The sequence below is a fragment of the Lynx canadensis genome, chromosome D1, assembly GCF_007474595.2.
Source record: "Lynx canadensis isolate LIC74 chromosome D1, mLynCan4.pri.v2, whole genome shotgun sequence".
Classification (NCBI taxonomy): domain Eukaryota; kingdom Metazoa; phylum Chordata; class Mammalia; order Carnivora; family Felidae; genus Lynx; species Lynx canadensis.
In genome coordinates, this window is record NC_044312.2 from 15,554,787 (window position 1) to 15,566,690 (window position 11,904).

Genomic DNA, 11,904 nt, shown 5'->3' on the forward strand with positions numbered 1-11,904 from the left:
ACGAAGCCCGAGCCCGGTTCCCCCTCACCCCGTGTCCTCAAAGGGGCCTGCAGGCCCTGTGGTCCAAGGCCATTTGCAGGAGTGTCTCCGGGGGGCACGGTAGCCAGCGAGTGTACGTTCCCCACTCAGGACTCCCCGCGCCGCACCCCCATCCGGGGACCCCTCTCCAGCCTGCCATGGCCAGAGCCCTCCCCTCCTCCCTCCGTGAAACTCACAGAGGATGATGAGCGACACCACGAGGGCGATGAGGAGGAGGATACATCCGATGAGTGGCAGCCGCTTCTGGCCCTCCTGCCAGGTGAACTTGGGCAAGCTGACACCTAGGGACAGGGCAGGAGCAGGGGAGGGTAAGGCTGTTGAGAGGGGTCCGGTGGAGCGGAGGAGGGAGAAGGAAGCAGGCTGGCCTGGGAGGGCCCCGTTAGGACCCCTGCACTCCAGAATGTGACACCACCTCACCCGGTACCTGCAGCTCCCTTTCACTGAGCACCTACTACGGGCCAGCCAGGCATTCGCAAGCGTTCTCTCATGTAATTCTCAAGGCACCCGTGTGAGCTGCGCGTTATCAGGCTCATTTTAGAGGCGGGGGAACTGGGGTTCACAAAAAGGTAAAGAACTTGCTCAAGGTTACTTGGCTAGTGAATGGCAGAGCAGGGATTCAAATGAAGCGTGTCCGATTCTAGAGGCCACGACCCGAGGGTCCCTCACCAGCCCTTGAGGAGGGCAAGACTGTGAAAGGGACCCCAAATATGGATAATTCTCTGGGCCAGTCTGTATTGTGGTGGTGGGGACAGGCCGAAGTCTAGGATAGCAGGAGGGCAGCGTAAGGATGGGCAGGAACACTGTTCTGTTAGGGGCAGAGCCAGCCCCAAGGCCCATCTGGCCGCTGTGACTTCCATCCAGCATCTGAACCACAGAAGCCAGTTTGGAGAGTTGGGGTGTGAGAGCGCCTACCTGGTCAGAATCTCTCCCTTTCCTCCTCTACCACAGATGGACCCGTGATCAGGACCCTGCTCTAGGGCAGACCCTGGCCTCCTGGCAGACCCACGGGGCAGCCTGAGGAAAGAACCCCAGTCTCTAACCGGGCTCTCTAACCCCAGCTCTCCAAATCTGTCCTCTGACCCAGGCTGCCCGGCCCCCAAAGTTACAGCTGCTTCGTTGGACCTGGTTTCTTCTCCCCTACCCCGCTGGCCACAATTTTCCACGGTCTCGGGCTTGCACGGGATGGCTCCTTTCGGCCCCTACCTCCCCGGGCCCCCCCTGCCCACGCCTGACTGTTCCCCCCTCCTCCCCACCCATCGACTCCTTCCCTGTGCTCTTGCCTTCCCCGCAGCGTCCCCCTTACCTGGGCTCTCCCTGGTGGCTGGGGCCGACCTGGCAGGAGATGCCCGGATGGGCACGGCCCCCACTGGTGTTGCTCTAACAAGGTACACTCTCGTCGGAGAGGAGGCCGTGGAGGCTGACCTGGCGGACGATGACCTGCCGGATGCTGACCTGGAAGGGGATGCCCGGGCTGGGGATGCCCGGGCTGGAGACGTCCGTGCGGGGGAAGCATTCTGAAAACAGAATGAAGGGCATCCCTCAGGCTACTCCCCTGAGAAGCTACTCCCCAGCTGTCAGCCCTGCTAAGCCAGCAGATAAATGCCCCAGGGCAAGTGGCCAGGGGTTGAGCAACTCCCCGCCCCCCCCCACCGCCCCCTGGCAGGGAAGCATCTGAGAAGAAGAGTGTCTCAGGATGGAGTGCAAGTTCAAAAAGCCTACTCTCCCCAGCTCCCTACACCCCTCTCCCATCACGGGAATCTACGGAGCGGGCAGAGGGCCGTGGGCCATCCGCTTGGGGCTTGGGGGCCCTTGCTTTGGCTACCTGGGTATAGGGACCCTCGCTCTGAGAGTCGCTCAGGGAGGTGTGGTCCCCGGTGGGGGAAGTAATCACTCTTTCGGCCCCTCTTCACTTCTCTCACCCCACACCCTGCCCCTGTCTTTTGTGGGCCCCAGATTGAGAAAACCACGTTCTTACTACGAGCTGTCATTGAAGAGTGTGGAAAGCACTCACTCGAGGAAAAACCCTGGCCTGCCTTGTAGCCCACCATTCTCAGTGACCCCAGAATTCTCTTTCACTTATGCACCTGCACCCACACGCACTCGCGTGGGCGCACATGTACCGATTCACCAGCGCGTCAGGGAAACGGGAGAGGCAAAGCCAGAAGAAGGTACGGGCTGGGGTAGGAGTCCATCCCTCTTGCACAAGATCCTCAACTCTACGCAGCTGCCGCTGGAGTCGTCTGCTCTAACGGACAGGGACAGAGGACTTCCCGTGCTCTCAGAGCTTTAGATGTATTCACTCACTTCACCCTCACAACAGCCCCGTCACCCCCATTTTGCACAAGGGAAACAGAAGCAGAGACACTAAGCAATGTGATCATGCCGTCATAGCTGGCGAGTGGCAGGGCCAGAGGGGGAGTCCAGAGAGTCAGGCTCGGTGGCCAACCCGACCACGAGGCTCTCCTGCCTCTCTGAGGAGGGACGAGGGTGACAGTGCAGCAGCTGGTCTTAGGAGGCCATCCGTGAATGTGGGGCCTGTTCCTTCCTGGAAAGCGGAGCCTCTGGGGTGCTCTAAATCTAAGAGGGAGCGGGTGGGCAGTCCTGCAGGGCCCCCGGTCCCTGTCACCTCCCTCAGGCCCCTTGTACCGTCTCTGCCTCTTAAGCCCCCTCCGGAAGTCCCCAGGGGCAGCAGGGGGAGCTGGGAATTGACCTGGCGCAGGGACCGCACCTGCCCCTCGTCCCAAGTTCTGCTGAGCACTGACTGGTCTGCTCAGGAAGGCAGCCCAGGAGAAGGAGTGGAAGGGGGCGGGGGGCGGGGGGCACAGTCGGCAGGGCTGTGTGGAGGGGACAGGCTTGGGACCGCTGGGACCTGTTTGCAACCCTCACCTGCCACCATGCTTAACATTTGTCATTAGTAAGCAAACCAGTTAAGAAAAAGTCCTCCTCCTTAGCACATCGGCCCAAGGCAACACCATCATCTCTACCCCGTGTGGGCTTCTTGTTTTCCTTTTTTAAAACTCCCTTTTCTAAGAGTCAGAGGTAATTGGTTTGGTCACTTCCTCATTGTTCTCGAGGCTGCGAGATGAATTCAAGAAGGAATCTCCAGTCCCTGACCACACTCGGGCTTCCCTCGGGCAGGGACCAGGAGCCATTATCCCAGGGAGTTACTGGGGTTAATTAATGGATGTGGGTAAATACACGTGGACCCAGGTGGCCCCGCCAGCTGAGCAGGGACACACTTGTATGTGTTCCGGGACCCGAAGATGGGCTGCAGCCGACACCGCTGAACCAGAGCTCGGATTCAGACGCTAGACTTCCATAAAATGAAGACAGGTGAGCCCCTAGACACTCCAAGGGGAACAGGACTTGGGGTGGGGGAGGGGGCAAGGAGAGGCGCTGAGGATGTGTTGAAAACACAGCATGCGTCAGCTGACAGCCGATGGCTTCGGAGGCAGGCAGACCCGGGTCTCGATACTACAGCCAGCAGCGTGACTTCGGGCAAGCCACTGAACCTTTCTTTCTCTTAGTCTGTAGGATAGGACTAATGATGCTGAGGATTCAGTGAGATAAAATAGAAAATGTCTTGCCTGCATCTGGCACATGGGGGCTGGGCAGGAAATGACCATTTCTCTCTGCCTTCGCCTTGGCCCACACAGCACCCACCTGGATGAACGTCAACAGCCACGAGGCACGACCAAAGGGCCGAAAGGTGGCGGGAGCTCATCTTAGGGAGATAAAGGCCAGACGAAGGCCCTCCTAAGACCCAGAAAGGCCAGACGAAGGCCCTCCTAAGACCCAGACTGTTTAGAGCCCCGTGCCTCCCACCAGTGGTGACCTAAGCCTTAGCACCTGCCCGGGACCCTGGCACTGGGCAGCTCATCTGGCCTGCCAGGCTTCCTTCCCTGCTGTGCTCACACAATAAGCCTTCCCTACCCTTGGGGGCCAATTTCCATTACGTGAGACAATAAAATAATTAGGTCACAATGTAAAGCACTTTACAATCTACAAAAAGCTTCCTTGTCTGTGAGCTCGTGAGGTCCTCACTCCATCGTCCCCCGAGAGTTTGGTGTTTTTAGAAGCCCATTTGACAGATAAGGAAACCAACGCCCAGAGCTCAGACTGGCCAGAATCACACAGTCGGGATTCTGCCCCAAGCCTGCATATGTCTGACCTCCCCTGCCTTCTCGAGTCAGTAGCAAGAGCCCCGGCACAGTCTTCTCCCTGCACCTGTATACAGGGCACTCATTCTGCATTTGTGACATGGCCTGAGAACTGGGAGCTGGGCCCTTGCGGGGCTGGGAGCACCATGGGGAGCCTGGAGGTGGGGCTGGTGGTTCCACAGGGATCTCAGTCTTGTGGACCTTCTTTCTGGCAGGAATCACGGGTGGGTGCTGCACTTGCCAGGACCTGGGGGAGCCAGGGGACAGGAGAGACAGTCTGCCAGTCATCAAGCACTCCCCACGCCAGCAAATGACTCCGGGCCAGTGACTTAACCTCTTTGTACCTCAGATTCCGTATTTGTAAGGTGAGCCAATGACCCTGCTTCACAGCGTTGTTTGTTATAGACGCCATATGGAAAGTAAGGACTTGGGGACCATCAGCTGTGACAGTGGGTGTCTGTTTGTTGAAGACAACGGACTTGAAATAGAAAAATGTGTGCTCAAATATGACTGCATCCATTCCCGAACGGGCTGCCTTGGGCAAGTAAGTGAATACTTCAGTCTATCTCCACACGGGTAAGATGGGACCGATCTCGCCTCCTTCCCCCAGATCACCGCAGGATACACATGAAAGAACCTGGTCTATAAATGTGTGGCACACCACAACAAATGTGGCAGCCTGTTAGGAACTTAACTGGATCCCATCTCAACCTCATCAAAGCTCTTTACAGCTGATAGTGTGAGCCCCATTTAACAGATCTTGAAACCGCGGTCCAGAGAGGTTAAGAAGATGCCCAAACTCACATCTCAGGTAAGTGACAGGGCTGGGGTCCCGGCCAGACCTACTAAGAGCAGGTAGAGTCTGGACCCAGAGTATCACGAGTGTCCCCAGGGACTTCCTTCCCTTCCTTGAGGCTTACGGTGTGCAAAAAGCTTCCACACTCATTATTTCATGTGATTCTCACAGGGCCTTGCTAGCAAACCGGGCAGGAACCACGATCCCCAGTTAATACGTGAGGAAACTGGGTGCAGGGGACTAGAGGGCATGCCCAAAGCCGCTGAACTGATTGGTAGGCTTGCAGGGACTTATCATAAGCCTCTGATTCTCATTCAAGAGTTCAGGTTGTCCCCACCTGAACAGGACCCCGGGGCCCTGGTCCCGGTACCACATCACCAGGGCAGGAACAGCAGGTGGAGGCCCAGAGGGGGATGATGGGAAGGCTAGGGGGAGGGAATGAGACCAGAGGGGTAGCTGGCGGCTGGGGTGGGCAGGCACAGCGGGAAGCCTGGGGCAGCCAGAAAGGCAACGGGGGGACCTCCCGAGCCTTGCTCAACCTTCTCCCCAATGTTCCACCTGCCCGCTAGGTCCCAGCGTGCCCACCCACGGCCTTGGCGCACAGGAAGCAGCCAGAAGAGCCCCTGAGCAGGCAAGCGAGGGTCTAGGCAGGAGACTCCCATGGGTCCCTCTTCTCGGAGTCCAGAGAGAGCTGGGGCATGTAAAATGGGACTAATCTTGGGCTCGGTACCCAAGGGGGTGAGTAGTCCCCGGCCAGACTCTAAAGCCGCCGACTCTGAGCCTCAACCCAGCACAAAGTCTGCCCAGGGCTGGGGATTGACAGGGCAATATCCAAGAAAGAGCTGGGGGTCCTGGGAGTCCTGGCCTCCGTAGAGCAAGCCCTCTGGCGCCAGAGCCGGGGGGAGGCACGTACAGAGTCTCGGGCCCCGAAGACCAGGGCAAGAGAAGAGGCCTGAGCCCCAGCCCCACAGGAGAGCTCCCATGTGGGGAACGTGAACCCCAGCAGAGACAGCAGGGTGGAAAGACAGCCCCAAGACCCGAGGAAAGCAGCCTCCACAGGGAGGCCGTCCGCTCTACCTCCCTGACTCCGAACCTCAACCCGGACCATCACAGGAGGCTGGGAAGAGGCCTCCAGGGGCCACTGGAATAGAAGATTCCACCGCCATCCTTCTTTACCCATTTCACGGCCTGCCGCCCCACCCTGCTGGAAGTTCTTCCTGCTGTCTAACCTGCGACAGCAGCAACTCATTTCCTCTCCTCAGTTCCTGGAGAGCAACTGCTGGCATCCAGCCTCCCTCCTGGTGGCCTGGCCTCACCCTCAGAGCAGATGCCTCGAGTAGGTGGGGGAGAGGGAGAGAGGAGCCTTCTTGCCCAAAGTCCCGAGATACAAGGGGCTGAGCTGGGACCAGAACCGGCCCAATCCTGGCCTTTGCCAGTGAGCAGAAGACCCAGAATGGAACGCAGATGGCCGACTCCAGGCTCTCCCCAGCCCGCACGCAGGGCAGATGGACGGGGCGCAGCCAGAGCGTGGCCGACTCTGGACCGTTTCCCTGGCCGAGCACTGCCAGCCGCTCTTCCCTGGCCCTGCCTCTCCCCGCCCTCCTCCCCCTAGGGTGCTCTCTGAGGTGAGCCCCCGGGGTAATACAGCCGTGAGCCCTCACTGTATCACAGACCAGGCCTATACCCCAGGCTGTCGCCCGCCGCCACCACCTGCCTGGGCCTCTGCAGTCCCCAGGGGTCCCTACTCACAACAGACCCCTGGGGGTCTATACCACAGATTCCAGCGGCAGATTCCCCACCCCAGGTATGGTTTCTGGTGGCAGTCTCTGTCCCGTGGGCCCTGACCTGGTGGGGGATGGCAGTGAGTGAACAAGAGCCCGAGCGGTCCCGCCTTTGACCTCTCTGGGTCTCCTGCAGGCCCAGCCGGCAACGCCAGGGAGGAGAGCCTAGGAAAGGGTTCCCTCGAGACCCGAAGAATGTCCACCTGGGCGGCAGGCAGCAATGATAACATGACTTCGTGACCCAAGGCCGGGTCCGTCAGGGCCCGTTCGAGTCCAGCCCAAGCTGGTGGGGCCTCCCTCCTCTGCCCTGGGCCATCCCTTCATACAGCCTGCATCACCTCACTTGAGAAGGTGATGAAGGCCCAGAAAGGCAATGGGATTCATCTGAGGTTATACAGCCAGTCAGGGGTGGTGCCGGGACCCGAACCCTAACCTTCTGGCTCCCATTCTTCGGCTGCTGCACGTCAATGTGCTTTCCCACCGCCCCTCACCAGGCTCCGATGGGGAAGGACTCCTCACCAGACTGAGGCCCCTATGAGAGCTTCTCTCTCGCAGCGAGTCTCAAGCATGTTCAGAGTGGGAGGCATAGGCAGGCCCCCAGCCTGGCCTAGGCAGGGAGAGATGCCCCCAGTCCCTACGGGAGGCACTAAAAGGTACAAGGAAGCTAAAAGGCCCCCTGGCCTGTTGGGAGGCTGGGGAGCCCCTGGGCCACGGTGGGGGAGGCCTGAACCCATTCTACTGTGGACTGGACTGGACTGGACTGGTCTCCAAGGAACCGGTCTGAACTGGGACGGAGTGGATCATGCTTCTTCCCCATCCTTACTGCTCAACCCAGGCTTCGTTGTTCCTCCAGGTACACAGGGCTCCGTCCCACTGCCCCCTCTCCCTGAACCCGGAGAAATCCCACAAATACAGGCTCCCCTCAGAGCACAGGCAGATTCGCCAGCACCTCCTTCCAAACTGGGGAACCCCTGGCATCACACTGGGCTCCAGACTAAGAAGCCGAGTGGAGGCGTCCCTTGTCCCAGGCCTGGAAGACCCAGGGGAGGCTTGCTCTGCTCCCATATCCACATGACCTGAAGGACAGCGGCATCCCTCTCGGAGTCTCAGCTCCCGATCTAGCAAATGAAGGGAGCAGACGATCAGCTGTTTTCAAGCAGTGTTCCCGGAGCATTAGAGGTTCCGTGGAGATGTCTCAGTGACCATTGTAAGCAGGGAAAGGGCTTGGGGTCCTTCACCCCACTTCAAACAGAGGAGACCCACTTTGCAGTTTGTACAATGGGCCCCACATACGATTTCATTTGAACCAAAGAGGCTGCGGCTACAAAGAACTTGAAAATGACCGGCCTGGGTGAGCATTAAAGTGCCTTCTAATTTACGGTGCCTCATGAAAAAGCCTCGGGGATCCCCGTTAGACCAGAATCAAAACACCTTCTTGTCCATTCATTAGTTTATTCATTCATGCATTTGTTCATTCATCAAGACTTTAAAGAACATCGAGGGCCCGTTACTGCCAAGCAACTAATATTTGATTGCCCAGGGACTGGCGGCCTCAGTTTCCCCCCCTTTCCCTCCCACGCCAATGCTGGGGTGGTGACACAGTTCAGGGCTGGTACTTAACGGAGGCTCTCCGATGGTCCTATCAGAGGAGGCACACTCCACATGGTCCTGCCAAGGTCCTGCCAAAGCCCCGGGTTCCCTCTGCCGGCTTCCCTCACCCCTCCCTGCAGCACCCCGCCTGCCTGGCTGGGCACAGTCCACCCCGCTGTTGCTGTACCAAGAGGAAGCTGTTTTGCCAAAACAACACACTTAAGCTAAGTGGCTATTGTTACATCAGTCGGCCTTCCCGCCCAGCACCCCAACCTGCAGCCCCATACACACACTCCCACACATTCTCGTTCACATTTGCCAAGTCACAGGGACAATGCGGGGGCGGGGGGGGGGCAGGTGGGACAGGCCCAGGTGAAAGGCTGTTCTGCACCAATGATAACATGGAACACAGAGGTCTCAGGGGAGGGCAGCATGCCTAGAAGGGCAAAGAGCAGGTGCCAAGGGTCCGGGGGGAGCCTGCGCTATGGGGTTGATGGCACGGTTGACGGCTCCGGCCTATTGGCCTTCCGTCTTAGGAGCCTGCCCAGCCCCCTGAGGGGAGGGTACCTCATCCTGGACCCGACCTGGGACCACCAGCTGCTCTCGAGTCCACACCATCTGTGGTCTTGGACTGATTGGCTGAGAACCTGGTCTATTTGAAGAAGACCCGTCTACACTGTCTTATTGTTTTATCAACGGGTCCATTCGGTTTTCTGTAATAAGCATTGCGCTTCTGTAAGCATGAAGAATGTGACACCTTTTGGAAAAAAAACCACAAAATACACACTATTGTTCAAGAACAAATGCACATATCCAGTGTGGTGCACCTCCGACCCCATTCTGTATAATTCCAAAGACCGTCACGGAGCCAGAGAGGGGCCAGAGGGAGGGGGAGGAAGCATTTGTCCAACCCTCTTCTTTGGTAGGTGGAAAACCTGAGGCACGGAGAAGAGATATTTGTACACGTTGTTAGGGGAGTCAGGACTAGCCCCTAGAGGATGATGATACCGAGGAGGAAGCGCCTCCTCTGAAGACAGAGAGGCTGTGAGCCTTCTCTACCTCCTGTCCAAGGTCCCCCTGAAGACCCAACCGACATGCACAGGAACTTCATCAGGCTCACGTCCGTTGGCCATCATCCGCCTCACCACTTCAAGGAGCTGAAGGACAAAAGCCACAACGTCCATCTCCCTGCGGTGAAGCCCTCCGAGAGAAGGCACGGACTTAGCCAACCAGTTTCTCCCAGTCTGCTCCTATTCAACTAATTGATCTGAAATAATCTGCTGCAGGTAAGATTAAGAGCCCCCGGGAGCTCCCCCTGCTCCCCACCTCGAGCTCACTATCTTGGAGGGTCTACCCTAAACAAGGGGGTGACTTCAAGCACCTTAAATGAGGGAAGAGTGGTCCAATTCTTTCATTCCAAAGTAAGCTAGGACAGGCTCCCACAATGAACAGGGCACCTACAACACCTCTTAACACCTCTTCCACCGGGAAGGAAGAGTCTGTTCTCGCCACTGTGCCCCTCCAGTGACCTTCCATGTTGGTCCCTACCTCTGGAAAGATGAGCGTCATAAGCAGAGGTCACCTCTATGACCCTGCCCGGGGACTGGCCCTACCCTCCTTCAGACAAATCAGCCCTTCCCATCCTCTGTATTTAGGAATCATCAAGGGCAGGCTCCCAGAAAGTCACCAACAAACATGCCCCATGGCTGTAACTGTGGGTTCACCTTCCCCACACCTCAGACAAAACTCCATTCTGCCCTATGCGTTGCCCTTACTGCTCACAAGAGGCTCCAGTGACCCGAGACGCCTGGGACCCAGTGACCTTGGTGAGGTGGAGACAGGAACCAAGGAGAACGGTGCAGAGGTCAAAAGGGAAGCACGGGAAGGAAAGTCAAGAGGGGGCCGGAAGAATGGCGGAAAAGGTGACAGTGAAAGTTGCAGAAACGTATCTTGGGTTCAGAATGGCCCACAAGTCAACCATAAGCCAGAATGTAGGCTGAGCTGATGCTTCGCAAACCCAGAGCTGCCCCGTCCTTCCCAGAGTCTCCGACTCTACTACGTCGGTAGAAGAGGACGTCGGTAAAGAAAAAAAGAAGGAGGAGAGGAGGAGAAAGCAAGACCTAAGGAGAAATTACAGCACAAGAAGTACGTCCCTCGAGGAAAGAGAGCTGAGGCACAGTGGAACAAAATCTCCGGACGCCTTCACGTGTCTATAACTGGCTTTTCCACAGACGACGTTCTAGCCGCTCTCTACCACCAACAAGAACAGAAGAAGAGGTAAGGAACCTGACTTGTAGCAGAAGGAATTATGGTTAGACATAAGGAAGCCCTTTCCAAGCATGGATGTTATGAAGCCTGAAAGTAACCAAAGGATAATGACAAGTCTCCTTGAAGGTCCCAAATACTCATAGAAAGTCACTTTTTCTAGGATGGCTTAGGAGTCTAGTGAGGGGGTTGGCCAGGATAACGCCGAAATCCAGTTAGAAGGCCAAGGTTCAGTGATTTCTCAAACCAGCAAAAGTGATGATCTAACAGCATTAATGCCCTGGCCAGGGTGCTCCCAGGACACAGAGCAGGAGCCCAAACTTCAGGCACAGCCCGGTGGTGCTTCCTGAGCAGATCCCAAATCCCGTCCGCTCCTCCCAGGGGCCCCTCCTAGAAACCAGGATAAAAGGAGGCCAAACAGTTTCAATCCCAAGTAGCTTCAAATGAGGAAAACCACACTCAATCTGCCCCCAAACCAGAGGCACACAGGTGGCGCCCCACCTACCTCCCAGCCCTGTCCCTGCTTCCTCACCGCCGGGAAGTTCTGGCCCAAGGCCCCGGGGACACTCACCCGGCTGCCGTCCCTTTCCATCGTCTCCTGAGGGGTGAGGCTTCCAGATTCAGCTGATGTCCACAGGGAGATCCATGTTGGCCCCTGGCTTCCCCGGCATGTGGGCAAAAGGGGGCTGGCAGGCTGAGGGCCAGCCCCCACCAGATGGGGCGGGGAAGCGGGTTGGGACCTGTGAGGTAATCTCAAGTATAAACAACACCGCAGAACTGGCCAGACCTGTCCCTCTCCCCTCCTCCGAGGCCATCCCAGTTACTCAGTGAATACCAAATAGCAAATTCCAGGAGTGTGAAGCTGGCTTTACCTCTGAAACTTCCCCCACAGAGTCAGCTACGAGGAAACAAGGGGTTCCAGGATGCATTCTTTCAGAGGGGGATTCTGAGAGAAAAGGTCCAGGCCCTGTGAAGGCTGTCTTAGTCCTGTCAACCTGAGCCCCTAAAACAGATGCTCCCGGGGCCCTCTGAGGTGTATGACCCTGTTCCTGTAGGGAACGTCCAAGGCCAGGGACCAGAGCCCCACCCAGGACAGGGCAGTGTCAGCCTTCACCTCCAAGGACCATGTGTCCAAAACCCCAAATCAAGGCACCCGGTGCGGCAAAATTTTCATTTGCCGAACTTTTTTTCCGTGAAAACTCTTAGCAAAGAAGTTAAAATCAAACGGCTTCTAATTATGCACATAATGAATCGCCTCTATTGAACACAATAA

At 57.3% G+C, this 11,904-nt stretch overlaps 1 protein-coding gene across 2 annotated transcripts in view; it reads right to left on the bottom strand.

Annotated features, from left to right (window-relative positions):
* The window catches only part of TMPRSS13 (transmembrane serine protease 13), a 28,572-nt gene extending 16,934 nt beyond the window's left edge, over window positions 1-11,638 (bottom strand). Inside the window, exons 1-3 of one of the 2 annotated variants that reach the window (XM_032595012.1) lie at window positions 11,203-11,638; window positions 1,343-1,553; window positions 216-320 (exon numbers count right to left, since the gene is read on the bottom strand). In XM_032595012.1, coding sequence (XP_032450903.1) covers window positions 216-320; window positions 1,343-1,553; window positions 11,203-11,223 — 337 coding nt within the window. In that variant the 5' untranslated portion in view covers window positions 11,224-11,638. The remainder of the gene's footprint in view (window positions 1-215; window positions 321-1,342; window positions 1,554-11,202) is intronic. The other variant, XM_032595013.1, reaches the window with a different exon arrangement.
* Window positions 11,639-11,904: the final 266 nt, after the last annotated feature.